At 40.8% G+C, this 15,330-nt stretch overlaps 3 protein-coding genes across 3 annotated transcripts in view; 2 read left to right on the forward strand and 1 right to left on the reverse strand.

Moving 5' to 3' along the window:
* LOC146712621 (uncharacterized) overlaps positions 1-780 on the forward strand; it is a 43,262-nt gene extending 42,482 nt beyond the window's left edge. Inside the window, exons 10-11 of the mRNA XM_085436762.1 lie at positions 4-318; positions 536-780. Of these exons, the coding sequence (XP_085292888.1) occupies positions 4-318; positions 536-780 (560 nt within the window). The remainder of the gene's footprint in view (positions 1-3; positions 319-535) is intronic.
* Positions 781-3,021: 2,241 nt separating this feature from the next.
* On the reverse strand, positions 3,022-8,192 carry LOC146712623 (cytosolic sulfotransferase 3-like). The gene is made up of 8 exons (XM_085452197.1): positions 8,080-8,192; positions 6,767-6,905; positions 6,535-6,663; positions 6,073-6,173; positions 5,880-6,006; positions 5,691-5,788; positions 3,812-3,986; positions 3,022-3,723 (listed from the first exon to the last, which is right to left on the reverse strand). Exons 2-8 carry the CDS (start codon positions 6,903-6,905, stop codon positions 3,611-3,613), a joined length of 882 nt encoding a protein of 293 aa, XP_085308323.1. The 5' UTR covers positions 8,080-8,192; the 3' UTR covers positions 3,022-3,610.
* Positions 8,193-12,175: 3,983 nt separating this feature from the next.
* Positions 12,176-15,048, forward strand: LOC146712624 (uncharacterized). The gene is made up of 5 exons (XM_085452189.1): positions 12,176-12,375; positions 12,548-12,649; positions 13,080-13,406; positions 14,026-14,361; positions 14,458-15,048. Exons 1-5 carry the CDS (start codon positions 12,231-12,233, stop codon positions 14,547-14,549), a joined length of 1,002 nt encoding a protein of 333 aa, XP_085308315.1. The 5' UTR covers positions 12,176-12,230; the 3' UTR covers positions 14,550-15,048.
* Positions 15,049-15,330: the final 282 nt, after the last annotated feature.

A 15,330-nucleotide genomic window follows, 5' to 3' on the forward strand; every position in this document is an offset into this window, starting at 1 on the left:
CAGTCTGTCAGGTGGAGGTGGAGGAGGGGGCGGAGTCTGTCCAGCTGCCCTTCAACACCACAGAAAACCTTCCTGAAGATGCTGAAGTGGAGTGGAGAGACAGTTCAAACAATAAGGTCCACGTGTATCAGAACGGCTCTGACCGTCCAACAAAACAGAACAAGGATTACAGAGGCCGAACAAAGATGAATGAACACCTGCTGAAAACTGGAGACCTCAGTCTGACCCTGAAACAGCCCACAGATGGAGACAGTGGGAGATACATCTGTGAAGTCTCAAAGAACGGACGGATACGATATAAAACAGTACAGCTCAAAGGTTTGTTTGATTATTTCTGTGTGTATATATGTGTGCGCGTGTGTGTGTCTGACTGTCTTGTGTCTTCTCTACAGTTCAGGTCCAGGATCAAACAGGGGACATCAGGACTCCTCTGATGGCTGATCAATCAGTTTGATCTGTGTGTTCTTTGATTATTGATCAGTGATGTCAGAGTGGAGTCAGTGTGATGTTGTTGTTGTGTGTTTGAGACTTTTAGTGTCCATGAAGGTCTCTGCTGCCGTAGATCCTCTGAACTGTGACAGAGGTCTCACTCTGGAGGAAACTCTCAGCACTTTCCAGCAGCTCCTCCATCATGGAGGACGTTCCCTCACTGTAACAGGTGGAGGAGAGAGGAGAGGAAACACAGGTGGATCCTCTGAGGAAGAGGAGCGTTCCTACAAACCACACATGACCAGAGGGGCGTGGCCTTCAGTGGTCGTGGTCCTAAACACGGCATGGTAGTAATCAAGTTCATATTCAAAGACTTTGTCATTGCATTTGAAAACAGCAAAATTTCCATCGCATATAAGCAATATTTAAAAATAAGTAGAGGTTAACCCTTTAGAACCGGTAGGAGCGGACACGCTCCATTTTGCGTAACTATTTTTAAATCCCGGTAGCACTGCAACCACGTGAGCTAGCGCAATATTTTTCTTTGCATATGAAACCGGAGGAGTTGTACTTACATCTTATGCCATCAGCTTGTCCTCGGTCACAGTTTCCTCCCACATATAGCTTTGCAAAAACTGCATAAAAAGCGCTTGTAGCAACAAAAACATAATATTCCAGAAACACGCTTTGCCGATCCGATCAGCTGTTTGTAACACTTCCTACGTCCATCAGCGTGAACTATCACATGACCACATGACCTGCCCGAAACCGGAAGTGATGTCATTTTGCGGAAATGTAGTTTTTTTTTTTACCATCGTGGCCTCATGAGCTTATACTTGTGTTTTTAAACGTTATGTTTGACTTCATGGCTTTCTGTGTCGTTTCTGGGATGCTTAGGACTCATATTGCACTGTAACAGGTGGAGGAGAGAGTAGAGGAGAGGAAGCACAGGTGGATCCTCTGAGGAAGAGGAGCGTTCCTAGAAACCACATGATCACATGACCAAAGGGGCGTGGCTTTCAGTGGTAGTAATAAAGGAACAGTCCACATGTTCCACTTTGAAGGCTCATCTCCAACAAAGCAGACCTGTGATCACTTTGACTCAGGATGATGGATCGTTTGGATTTGTCTTTGTTTCTTTCGATTGTCTTGTGTGTCTGTGTGTTTAAAAATGGGTAAAGTACTAAAACAGAGCTTTTCCCCGTTTTCTAATAGTAAATTGCCTTTACTTTTACTTGACTCCCGATCTAGAACTTTGTAGAATTGTGTAGGCGAGTGGAAGATGGGGCGTACTGGCTGTGCAGAAATTAAGGCCGAGGTGGGAAATAAATTCATATTAAAGCTTCTGTGTATGTTCAGTTTTTATATCTTCCTGGTTAGAAAAAAATAAGCCAACATGGAAGTGCCATGAACTTGCATTGTAACGTAAGGCCAACAGATATCGATAGCTGTGACTGCAAAGCCTTCCAGTCTGTAGAAGCTTACACTACGTTTCAGGAGCAGGATTATCTGTCATATTTTCCCCTCGTTCATTGGCTAAGAAGTTTGCAGTCACACATCTCTATGCAATGAGTGAGCAGTTTCAGTCAGATCCACCCCTCTTCATCACAAATGTCGTTTTGCAAACAAAATAGAAATAGAGCAAACGTTAGTTTTAAGACTAAAGAATGAGTTTTCACAAACGAGCAACATATGTTTGGTGTATAAAAGAGTGCAACAGCATCACCTATACACTGTAGGCCTACCAGCAATATAGACACAATACACCAAATGTTTTTGAGTATTTCCCTGTAACCTTACCTTCTGTACATCTCATTTCCCGTTATTTGTTTTAAGTCTTTGCAGCTCAGAGGGGAGTGATTGCCATGATGTTATTGGGCAAAGCACAAATGTGAAAGGGAGCAAATATGAACTGTTTAATAAATGAAAATAATAAATGGTGCACAAAGCAAAAAGCAAAATGTTCATTAACTATCCTGTCAGAGCCCATCATCCTGTGTTAGATAGCTGCAGAGGAGCTGCTGGTTTTTATCATGATGAGTGCTGACAGGGACATGGATGCCTGTGGGAAAAATAAAGGTGATGCTTTATACAATATGTGAATGATAGGTGGTGCAACCCCGGCCATTTGAGTAGTAAAGCATTGATAGCGTAACGCACATCACTGTTGTCAGTGTGTATCGACTATCATGATCACCACCACTGTGGGACTAACAGTGGGTATTATTATTAAATACGAAATGTTTTATTATTAATATGTAGTGTCTGGGACTTCCCATGTCCCCAGGAGTATCAGTAGTACTGAGAACAGTGGGTGTATTAGTGGGAGGTGCTCAGGTAACAAAAGGCTGTGCACCAGGTGTGGCGGACCTTTACCATGTCTGATGATACGCAGTAATTGTACTGTCACCTAGATGAGTCACTGCAGCTGAGTTGAACTGATACCTTGAGGGTCTGGATGTTTTCTTTAGAGATCTTCCTAACCTGCAGCTGTGAACTGTGGGGATTCATGTGTTTGTCATATGCTGATTATTATCTGCTACTGTTTAACTGTTACTACTTTTTCATGGTTTTTTTTTCTTCTTAGTGTCCGGTTTAGATATTATGTTAGTGATCTTAACCCTGGCCTGATGTCATCTGTATGGTTTCCTGGTGGTAGCCAGTGTCTTCACTAAGACTACTCAGGTTGGTGGTGGTGGAATCATGTGTAGTGATTTTAATAATGCTCCACACTTTCTTTTAGAACCAATAGTCCCTCAGAATGAGACAACAAACATGTTTATAAAACTTTAAGCACAGCTCTTTTTAAAATCACCCGAAACTGTACCTCTCAATTCAAAAACTAAAGTAGGGAGACGGCCAGGTTAAGTCAATCCATTCAACATCACTGCTAAAGATGAGAAAAAAGGTGAATAGTTTATATGTTTATATTATTTTGTTGCACAATAGATTAAATAGAGTTATTGACTGGCATAACATTAAGGAAATAATACCAACATCAATCAAAAAACAAATGGTAAAGTCAAAGATTCAAAGTCAGTCTTAGCAGACGCATCATTTTGACAGTACATGACTCTAAGTTTTGTTTCTTTGTAATTTTACATAAGAGGTGCAGATGAATCTTGAAATGTTATGTTAACGTTTTCATCACTTCACAGCTCCATCGAGTCACGCTGGGCATCTAAATTTCAAAACGAAACTTGAGAGCAGGATTCTTCATTTTGTGCTCGTAGTCCTCATCAAACTGTTCATTCTGCAACACAGTGAAGTGGTTCTTCCAGTCACCAACTTTCCCTGGAGACAAAATGTTCAGAGTAACCAATCAACCTAATTATATATGGAGAAAATATTGGTACTGAAAAAAAGTGATGCTGAACTTTACCTTTTCTCATGAACGGAGACACGGTCTGGTTCAACAGAGGAATTGTGCTGTAGTTGGTCATGTTGTTCTGTTTCATATTATCAAACGTCACACTGACTCGGACTCTTTCCTTCTCCTCAGCAGAAGGAGACAAACCAAGGAAGGAACACAGTCGCTCTATTTCTCGTCCCGAGTCCTGTTCACATAAATATTGAAAATAATTATCACCTTTAAAGGAACATTTCAACCCAAAATCAAATTTATCCTCTCTTATCTGTCTAGATTGATCTGGTGTTGTTAGGCCTTTTGGAGATATTTAAAAATGTCCAACTTCTCCGAATTACAATGGAATTAAATTTCATTGGTGCTCAAAGTACAAATGAAATAAAATCTGGTACAGTAACTGATTTATAATTATAGATGGGAATGTAGAGCTCTCAGGAGTCCGGTTACTTGGAATTGTTAGTCTGCCTGGCTATTAATCCCGTTAATCAGTTCTCTCACTACAATCAGCTGATTTCAGTTTGTTTGACTGAAGAGAAAAATAGTGGCATAATCAACAGCGTGGCTTTGGCCATTGCTTTTATTTTTATAACACATTTATTGCACTTTTAAGTCTTTTTATCCTGTTTTGTCCTTTCATTTGTGTTCATACCTAAACACTAAGAGAAAGATCCCATGTGTCCTCATTAGTATAGGGGAGTGTGTTGGTGTGTGGAGCCTTTACAGAGTAAAAGGAGTAACGTGTAGTATAACAAATGTATTTGTGCTGGGAGTAAATAAGTAAGGTGCTGCATTCATTTAAAGAAAAGAGTTCTGTGTGATATGGGCACCAATGACCACAAAGATCACAACAAAGAGGCGAGATACCTCAACCATGTTCAAACATTTGATCACTCAGCATGTATTTAATTTGCATGAATGTGATCTCTTTGCTGTGCTGCTTAGAAATGGTGGTGACTCTTAAAGGGGAGCCAGTGAGAGTCGATAAAGAATCAAATCGATATGTGGTGTCCATAATGGAATTAAATCACTAAACTCTTACCACTGCCCATTCCTATTTACAGCATATGACATCTGTATATGTATATGATATCTGCCCTGTGTAAACTAGTATTCTGAGTTAAGCGACAGCATTAGTGTCTTGGGGAAAATAAGCTTACTTGCATTTTTCAAAAAAGTTACTTGAGAAATATGGTCATGGTCCTGATAATAAAGGTTTGCTTTTCGCACTGTAATTGTGTCACAAGTCTGCATTTAGGTCTAGAAAGCTACTTAGAACAACACACGACAAAGACTGATGTAGTGATCGGTCAAACAGATTTTTCTTTTCTTCAGCTTTTATCAGTTTGACGCTTACCATGTTTCCATGCACATGTTCAGTCTCCACTCAAAGAAAAGCTGTAATTTTGATATTTCGGGCATTTACTGATACTTGTTCTTTTGTTCCATGCAAACAACCTGATTATAGAGTATAGTATAAGCATACTCAAAGACATCTTTATCACTTGCACAGCACGCTGCTTTTTAAAAAAAAAGAAAAGTAAAATACCCATTTAAAACTGGGTATATCTGGGCACCTAGTCGGAATTAATTGTAATTTAAGGCAAATGTTGTTTTCTTTGTTGAATAGCAGCAAAACCTTTGGCCATGGCTTTACAGAAATGTTGTGTGTGACACTATTTCCTTCATCATCTGCAGAGACAGGCCCTGGAAAGCTGCTCTCTTTTTTCCTGCATCCAAGAAGGAAAATCTTTTAGTTAACCGTTATAGCTTTAGCCATGTATAGGCTGATAAAAATGAGATGTTCCTGTGGATCTTTGTTTGTTACAGTCACAATCAAGACAGTTTTAAAGAGCTCAGCTGACAATGGCAAAGACATTAGCACAAGCCACAGTACCTCAATCAAATCTTCATAGAACATGTAGAGGAGATTTGAATAAGTCTGCTTCTTTTCCCACCAGCCATTCACATGGTCATACCACGATCCAAAAGCCCCTGTAGCCACAAAACAATGCACAGAGGAATTTTTACATGCAAAATGAGATGACATTTTTTTTCCTGGAACCTGAAACTACACTGGACTCACTGTTTCCCTCCATGAATCCCTGTAGAAAGGTGCTCCAGTCTCCTGGTTCTGGCTGAAGGCTGTTCATCCGGTCAAAGTGAAAATAGGACACCGCATTGTCCTTTGCATTACGGGCCACATAGATTATCTACAGAAAGACACCACACTAAATTATAATCTGTGGGTTTCATTAATGTATATCCATGACTTTTACCCTGCAGTCCTGCTCCCAGAAAGACTTTGGTACAAACTGGACAGGAAGGTGGGTTTTAATGAGACGAGGAGTGGTGGGAAGTTGTTCTGCCAAGTCTGTGCCTGGATGATAAGAAGGGGTTTGTTTGCAACTGATTGAAAGATTCTTTTAGATTACATGTCAATAATACTAATGGCCTGAAAAATGTAGATGTTTTAAATAACCTGACATGTTTACACACTGACAAACTGCTGGCTCTTAGAAAGCCACTGAATAAAGGGCTATTTTAGCAGCTGCTTCTTAAGCATGTGAAACAGAAACATCCAATAATAGATCAAACATTTTGAACCTGTTTCACAACAGTTTCTGGGAATTGGTATAATGGCTGCCCTTTAATATTTTTGTTTAAGTATATAGCCAAAATGAAATTGACTTTGAGCTTTTTGTTTTGGTGTAATATGATAGCATAAAATAGGATTTAACCTGAAGGTATAGGAGGTAGACAGAACTCCAGGAAGGGAACTCTTTCATGAATAGGGATGGATGTCTGACGGTCTGGACCCATATCGCTAAAATACAGAAGATCTAAGATGTAAGAGACCCATGTAGTTCCTGAGATAAAACAAACAAACATATCAATAGATACTGGTTAGCAAGATATGTCGATCTATTTTTCTTCGTGAAAAAATACTGCAGAGCTCTTACACATCATTACCTGCTTTAGGGTACGTAGCAATAACAATATCATCTGGTCTCGCTTTGAAGTTCTGAATGTTGTCCCAGTCATCAGTGAAAATGTTGATCATGGGGACTCCATGGAAGTCGAACAGTTCTGGCCGAGGTGGTGCTGCCATCTGTGAGAATTGCTTGTTTGTAAAATCCAAGTATCAGTCACATCAGTGTTGGGTAAGTTACTTTAAAATAGTAACTTAGTTACATTACTAGTTACTTCTCTCAAAAGTAACTCAGTTACTTCAAGTTACTCGTTACTTTCAAAGTAACTAGTTACTAGGGAAAGTAACTTTGGTTTTACTCAGAATTCTCTTGTTAATGTGTTGCTTCCATAACTTTGCCAGTCTTCTAGCTTGCTTACTTGCCACAAGTGCCGCTTCGGGTCTCTCCTCTTGCCTCCCTTTCCTTCATCCACCTGCTGCCTCCACCACTTGCTAATGTTACTGAATCTGTGGAAGCTCCGCGATAGCCACCACACGAAGTAACGAGTAATGAGCCTATCTAAATCCCAGTAACGACTAACGCGTTCCTGATTTTGGCATAATAACTAGTTACCGTGCTCGTTACCACAATAATAACGTAGTTACTGTAATGCGTTACTTAATAACACGTTAGTCCCAACACTGGTGCACCCATCTATCCACTCTACTACTCTACTCATCCAATTCAGGGTTAGAGTTGGGCTGCAGCATATCCTAGTATAGGGCAAGAGGTCAGTTAGGCCCTGGACAGGCTGCTAGTCTGTCACAGAGCTCACACAGAGAGGCAGAAAAACATTTACAACTACGGCCAATTTAGAATCACCAGTTCACCCAACACACGGCCAGATGGTGGAGTCAAACTCATGACCTTCTTGTTGTGAGTCACCAGTGGTAAAAACCACACTGCCGTGTCGCCACACCCTGTTAAATCTAAAATCACATCTTAAAGAACTTAATTTAAAACCTTCCCCTGGCTGGTAGGAGCTTCCCATGATGCACTGAGCATTTCTTTTTCATTCACACGTCATTCTTGATTTCATACAACACTGTTGCATTTAATAATAGTAATTACTAAACTCTGGCTTTTGTCCTGCCTCTCTCCGCTCTCTTCCTTTTTTCTGAAATGTTTCTATATGAAGTGAACTGTATTCAATTGAATGTTGTCTATCAGTGAAACTAAACTTAAAAGCAGAAGTCAGAAAAATATAATTTTTCCTGTTGACGAATGAAAAGTGAAGCACATTATTAAACGTCCACATCTAACAGTTTAGCATATTTGCATTAATAAATATAGTTTAAAGAACTCCACACTCACCGTACTGAGTAGTATTTCTTGTACTTGGCTTGGATCTGGATCTTCCACAAGTCTCTTTGTCACTTAATGTTCGCTGCAAAATACTGCATCCTTTCCTGATATGTGTTGTAGTTTTGGTGCCCAGCCTCTCTGTCCCTCCCTCCCTTTCCGTGTGTGTGTGTGTGTGTGTGTGTGTGTGTGTGTGTGTGTGTGTGTGTGTGTGTGTGTGAGAGATAGAGGGCATGGCTTACCTTTCTGCTGAATGGCTGGAGGTGTGTCTTCTCACCTGTTTGCCAATTGTGAGATTGATACACCACCGCTCGGTTGGTCTGCCTCTCGTCGCCTTGATCAAATTCTCACTCTAAATTGCTTCTCTGCTGCTGGGTCCTCCACAGGGTCCTCCCCCATTTAGTAATTGTGATATGCTGGACTGCACAGACTACATTGCACTCCTACATTCATACTGATTGTGACTGCCAAACATGAATACAGTCAGATGAGCTAGGTTGAAGACTTTTATTCAAAAATTGCCAGCAAAAATGACCAACAGGCAAAATAAGCGGTTTGGTTCTTTGTGTTCTTTGCTTCTTATGGATTAAATGACTTAATTAAGTGACTGGAATAAATAAAGGGCACCAATCCTTTTTGTCTTTACTTTTACTTTAAGAGTATCGTTTTAATAGTTTAACATTTATGTTTCCACTGGTGGAGATATTCACCAAGTGGAGGACTGTAAGTATCAAAGGGTCTTTTTAACAAGTGACGGTTGGAGGATTATGGGCAGATGGATTTGGACCGTGGCTGCAATGATCCAGATGATGCAATTGTCTGTTCTGGTAAAGAGAAAGCTGAATATAAAAGCAAAACTGTCAATTTAGAAGTTCACTACATCACTACCCTCACCTATCATTGTAAACTCTAGGTGGTGCCTGAAAGAATGTGATCTCAGATACAAGCAGCAGAAATATGGCTCTTCCTTACAGATAGCGTGAGAATTTCAGTCATCCAAGATGGGCTCAGATTGAGCTGCTACTCCTCTGCATTGAAATAAGCCATTTGAGGTAGTTTGGGCATCTGACAAAGGGCCTCCTGGACACCTCTTTTGTGAGATTTTTGTGTCCCACCGGGCTGAGGCCCAGGGAAGACCCAGGGCATGCTGGAGGGATTAAGTCTTTCAGCTAGCCTGGGAACATTTCTGCATTCCAGCTCATTAATGAAGTGTGCTGCACTGATAAGATGGAGGAGATGGGGATAGGGAAGTCTGGGCTCTTTGCTCAGAGGCTGACCCACAACCTGAACCAGGGTTTGGATGGAACAGAAACAGAAAATGGATGGATTAATGAAACATGCACACTGGTATTCAGTTTCATTTCTGTGTAGCCCTTCATAACATGGAGATAACCTTTAAGGGTTTTTTACAGAAAAATCACAGCTACAACACGTCTCATTTTTGAGTTTCTGTTTTAAAATGCCTCTGGTAGAAACTCACTATGCAATTATACCCTTTGACACCAGCAAGAAGAGGTGGCATAAACAGACATTCTTTACTTAAGTAGAAGTACAGATGCTAGCTTTTAAAAAATACTCTAATAAAAGTACTAAAAGTGGTGTTTATTATTATTAATAAACATCGTCCACAGCCATATTTTTATATTTATTATAAAGGCAGAATGGATACAACATGAGATGGACTGATTGACTGAAGGGCTGGCGGAACTAAAAACACACACATGGGATTGACGATGACAAGTCAAGCAACTGAGGAAAGGTGAGTTCTTAAATACTCAGTGGATAATAATGGATAATGATTATGATTAAAAACAGGTAAGAACACAGCTGAACTGAATCTGACTCATCACACACAGGAAGTGGAACAGAAAATAATGCACACACACTGAGGATTACTGTTGGGTCTAAACTTTAACTATTTAATCTAACATTTACATACTAAAAGAGAAAAACGTGAAAACTAAACAGTGACAAAGTCCAAAACGGAGAACACTCGGTCAATGACCCAGGAACACCGACAGTAAGAAAGTAAAAGTAGCTCCTTTTACTTTCTTGCTACAAGCAGTTATGCAAAGCAACCTGAGCCTTGTCCCACATTAATGTGATAATAAATAATATTAACAGATGGAAATGCAAACTTTATTTTAATTATTCTAATAAGTGTGCTCAGCTTGATTGAGTTAATTAGAACATGAGCAGAGAAAAAGAAGGAACATAAAAGACTATATTTTCTGTTGCTACATTGTAGAGGGAGACTTTGCCTCTAAACAGGAAAATGTGCACAGTCAGGGGTTTATGTGGATTCAGTAGGTGGTTAAGCGAATCATGACTCCCAGTAATTTCTACTGAGAGCTCTGCTGCTTATCCTGGCTGATGTCCATCCTCTACACCAGTGGTTCCCAAACGTCGAGGACTTTAAGGGCATAGATCTGAAAAAGACTGCAATGGGCTAAAAGACCATCAGCCAGAAGCTTGGTGAGAAAATGACAATTGCAACAATTTTGCAATTATTCAAAAAAAAAAAAGAAAAAAAAAGAAACATAAAATATGAAATGGCCAGCAGTCACAATCAGTATGGTTAAATGGTTATGCCAACAAGGATTTTTCATAATTGTCAGTTAATGAAAACCCAAAGTGCTTGGAAGTTTACAAAATGTGGAATAAATGTGCTCTTTAATGGGGTAAAATTAGTTCCAAAACCAAAATATCTAAGACACGCTTGTGACTATCTATCAATACATAGACTTTATTAAGACACTACAGCTGGTGCAAGATGCTAGCAGGCAGGGGATACATGTAACGCCATAACCAAACCAAAACATTTATGTCAATTATGGCCTGAAAGTCCCGAGGTCAAAATGGGAGACAAGGGTCAAGAATGACTGAGCTGAGATCCTGCGGGACTTCCAGATATAGATGATGATGGAGATGAAGATGTGGAGGGTGAAGGTAGCGTCTCTAATAAATGAAACTAAAATAACAATAACAAGAATAAAGATCAATCAAATAAGCCAATATGGCAAAACCGTAATGATCCACTTGGCAATGTCAATCCATTGGGCATCTTTCTGGCCTTCAGACAGTAATTCTGATGGCTAAAGAACCAAAAGCGACAGGCGCAAAAAACAAACCAAAAAAAAGAAAAAGTGTGTTAATGTGTTGAAGTGCAGCAGGAGGAGATTTCCATCAAACACTGGATTCTGATTCAGATCAAACTAACAATCCAAAGCAGCAACTTTCAAATCTCTGGATTCTTCTTGGTGCCTTTCAGATGAGCTCGTGTTACAATCAGCTGCTGTGTGTGTTGTTGTGTAGCTGAAGCTCTGACTCACATTTCATATGTGACCAAAGGAAACTTGGTGCTGTGTGACACACTTTAGATTCTCTGCTGCTGCTTTGAACTCTTCAAACTAAAGAGCCAAACGGATGATTGACTGTGCAGCTCTGACATGGCACCAAATGTCCCTGTTATCAGCTGCTGGATGGACGTTATCAGAGCTTTTTAGTGCCACACGGATCACCAGGAGCTCCTCCTCTGTCTGCAAACAGGCTCAGCAGCTCTGATCATTGGAGTCAGCACAGAGTGTGGAGAGATCTAGTGGTGGTGGAGAGAAGTGCATGTAACGTGTGTGTGTTGTGTTAATCAGCATGAGTAGTTCGGGGGACGTGCCTCCCTGTGCCTGATGGGAATCCTTGTAATTAAACATCATATGGCCACAGCTGATCTGCAAGTAGTGAACACAAAGAGTCAGTGTGAGCTGATATTACAGCAGTCTGTTTCTGTTACTATTATTTTGGCCCGTTGAGAAACTAAAATGTATTTAAGTTTCAATGAAAGTGCACTAAAATGCAGTAAAATCACAGTACTGCTGATTCTCCTTTGGTGGACACCAAAACATTTTTATCTGCAGCTGAAACAAATGTCAAATTAATATACTGAGTCTCTTTCTGTGTCCTCAGTTTCCCAATATGCCTCGGCTGTGGAACTTTATGTGGGACAGCCATTTGTCTTGCTGCCCTGCGATTTTTCTACTTTTGAACTGGACAGCCCCACAGTGGTGTGGAGTCGCTCCGACCTCAGTCCTCCAACCGTCCACCGTCAGCGTCAGCTTCAAGGAGACGAACTGAAAGATCAAAACCAGCGTTACAGCGGCCGAACATCCATGAAGGCTGACGCTCTGGATACTGGAGACCTCAACCTCACTTTGACCAACCTCCAACTGTCTGACAGTGGCACCTACACCTGTTCCGTTATAGACCTTAAGTATGGCAACCGGAAACTGGGAGATGTACAGCTGCAGGTCAAAGGTCAACAACAAACACCTGTTGTAGATACATGTCACATCAATCAGATGAAGCTTTATTATTTTAACAGTGTCAGAATAACCATGTTGGCCCTTTGATTTATGCAAAGGTCTACTCATTACATTTATAAATGACATTCAGTCAAAGATCATATTATTCTTTTTTTTCTCCACAGAATGGTTTCCATCCTGGCTCAAAGCTCTCATAGTTATTCTGGTTCTTGTTCTCATCACTTCTGGAGGTCTTTTATTTTATTTCCGCCAGTATTTCATGTCAGGTGAGTCTCTCCTACTACACTACCCATAATGCCCATAAATTTCTGATTTGTGACATCTTTTCATTATAACTGGGATTCATTGGCATAGCAACGAAAATGTATAAAGTAATCTTTAATAATATTGTGTAAAGCAAGCATGTATAAAATAAAATAAAAACTATTTTTCCCAGCAAAGAGCCCGGTGGAACACGCTGAGTGTGTTAAGAAGACTCCCAGTTTACATGAACAAATTGTAATCAATCAGATTAAAAGCTATAATTCCTCTGAAACCTGCAGCATGTTTTCTGTAGTATAATATTATGATCAATGCATTGAATGGTGCACTGAGGTCTAACAGGACAAGCACAGAAATAAGTCCACAGTAAGAGGCCATCAGAAGATCACTAGTAACCTTTACTATTGCAAATGTTGTGATTTGTTGTTCTCTCAGTTTACAAGTTGGAGGTGGATTCAGGGGTGGAGTCTGTCCAGCTGCCTTGCAAAACCATGGTTTGCCTGCCTAAATACGCTAAAGTGGAGTGGAAGGACAAAAACAACAGGAAGGTCCACGTGTATGAGAACGGCTCTGACCAGCCTAGAGAACAGCATGATGATTTTAAAGGCCGAACAAAGATGAAGAGAAACTTACTGGAACCTGGAGACCTCAGTCTGACCCTGAAATACCCCACAGATGGAGACAACTCCACCTACACCTGCACCGTCTACAACAGGGAGGGAAACATCCTGCTGAAGAAGGACGTGGAGCTGAAAGTCAGAGGTCAGTGCTGTAGATACAGGTCAAAGGTCAGAGGTCAGACTCATGATGGTGGTTCAGTCTCAGTGGCTCCATCCAATAATGTCACAGTGTTAGCATGTCTGATGTTTGTGGCTGTTTTGGTTTTTCTTTGATTTCCAGCCAAATGTAAAAGCTTCAGCAGATGAACTGTAGGAGCAAAGTTCATGTGTGAGACTTCATCTGAAAGGTCACATCTTCTAGTTTCTGAACATGTGTTTGTTTAGCATGTGGCTAAAACACAGGCTAAGCTAAGTCAGTTCAAACATCAGTAAAAACCTTCTTTGGTCCTCATCTATAATCAGTTATGATTATAGATGCACGTACATGCTGCACGTGAAAGCAGCATGTACAGTTTACTAACTAGTTTACTAACTAACCCCACAAAGCATCAGTGTTTCAATAACACTGTGAATTAAAATGGAGATGCTAATCAGGGTTAGCATGTTACCCTGTTAGCAGTCTTGGCACATGGACAATGTTGTAGCTGTATATGTTACTTAGTTTGTTCGTGTAGCTCCCAGTGAAGCAGCAGCATTCAGCCTGTTAGAGTCAACACAAATGTCTCCATCCAAGCTCATGTTGTGCTTTGTTGTCCTCTCAGTCCCCCAGGTGGAGGTGGATTCAGGGGTGGAGTCTGTCCAGCTGCCCTTCAACACCACACTTCACCTGCCTGAAGATGTTAAAGTGGAGTGGATGGACAACTATAAGAAGGTCCACGTGTATGAGAACGGCTCTGACCAGCCTGAAGAACAGCACCAGGTTTACAGAGACCGAACGAAGATGAATGAAGACCTGCTGAAAACTGGAGACCTCAGTCTGACCCTGAAACAGCCCACAGAGAGAGACAGTGGAGAATACAGATGTGGAGTCTGGAGTCATGGAGACATCTTCATCTTCTTCGCCAGGAGATACAAAACAGTGCAGCTCAAAGTCAGAGGTTTGTATGTCTGCGTGGGTGCGTGTGTGTGTGTGTGTGTGTGTGTGCGTGTGTGTGTGTGTGTGTGTCTCTGACTGTCTTGTGTCTCCTCTGCAGGGAGAGTTCAAGTCCAGGATCAAACAGGGGACATCAGGAACAGAAGCAGCTCCATTGATCCGACTCCTCTGATGGCTGATCAATCAGTTTGATCTGTGTGTTCTTTGATTATTGATCAGTGATGTCAGAGTGGAGTCAGTGTGATGTTGTTGTTGTGTGTTTGAGACTTTTAGTGTCCATGAAGGTCTCTGCTGCCGTAGATCCTCTGAACTGTGACAGAGGTCTCACTCTGGAGGAAACTCTCAGCACTTTCCAGCAGCTCCTCCATCATGGAGGACGTTCCCTCACTGTAACAGGTGGAGGAGAGAGGAGAGGAAGCACAGGTGGATCCTCTGAGGAAGAGGAGCGTCCTACAAACCACATGATCACATGACCAGAGGGGCGTGGCCTTCAGTGGTCGTGGTCCTAAACACGGCATGGTAGTAATCAAGTTCATATTCAAAGACTTTATTGTCATTGCATTTGAAAACAGCAAAATTTCCATCGCATATAAGCAATATTTAAAAATAAGTAGAGGTTAATAAAAGGATCTATGCTTTCATGAATACTCAAACTAATAGTCTAAAAAAATCTCCACTACACAGCAAAATCTCCAGTGTTAAATTAACACTGGAGAGTGTCTATATGGGTCCACACCTCTGAGTGTTAAATACAACACTGTTGAGTGTTAAATTAACACTTTTGACAGTGTTATATGTTTAAAAGTAACCTAGTCAGTTTTGAAGATTAACAATGGCTAACATTGAGCAGTGCTGATTTTCTAACACTGGAAAATAACTCAAAATGTTAGAAATATTCCAGTGACACACCTGCATCGGGATTCATTCTGAGCTGATTTCAGCTCAAAACTTCCTGTTTCATGTTCAACACATC

The sequence above is a fragment of the Copadichromis virginalis genome, linkage group LG3 (assembly GCF_057382275.1).
Source record: "Copadichromis virginalis isolate Kocher_CV1m ecotype Utaka linkage group LG3, C_Virginalis_male_GT1.1, whole genome shotgun sequence".
Taxonomy (NCBI): Eukaryota; Metazoa; Chordata; class Actinopteri; order Cichliformes; family Cichlidae; genus Copadichromis; species Copadichromis virginalis.

What these genes read in the sequence shown, in the direction of transcription:
- LOC146712623 (XM_085452197.1), bottom strand. Translation starts at nt 6,905, where the DNA reads ATGGCAGCACCACCTCGGCCAGAACTGTTCGACTTCCATGGAGTCCCC. An exon ending in TCTACCTCCTATACCTTCAG is followed by an intron (nt 6,174 to 6,534) that starts GTTAAATCCTAT and finishes CTTATCATCCAG; the next exon opens with GCACAGACTTGGCAGAACAA. An exon ending in TCTATGAAGATTTGATTGAG is followed by an intron (nt 3,987 to 5,690) that starts GTACTGTGGCTT and finishes TTATGTGAACAG; the next exon opens with GACTCGGGACGAGAAATAGA.
- LOC146712624 (XM_085452189.1), top strand. Translation starts at nt 12,231, where the DNA reads ATGAAGGCTGACGCTCTGGATACTGGAGACCTCAACCTCACTTTGACC. An exon ending in CCGCCAGTATTTCATGTCAG is followed by an intron (nt 12,650 to 13,079) that starts GTGAGTCTCTCC and finishes TTGTTCTCTCAG; the next exon opens with TTTACAAGTTGGAGGTGGAT. An exon ending in CGTGGAGCTGAAAGTCAGAG is followed by an intron (nt 13,407 to 14,025) that starts GTCAGTGCTGTA and finishes TTGTCCTCTCAG; the next exon opens with TCCCCCAGGTGGAGGTGGAT.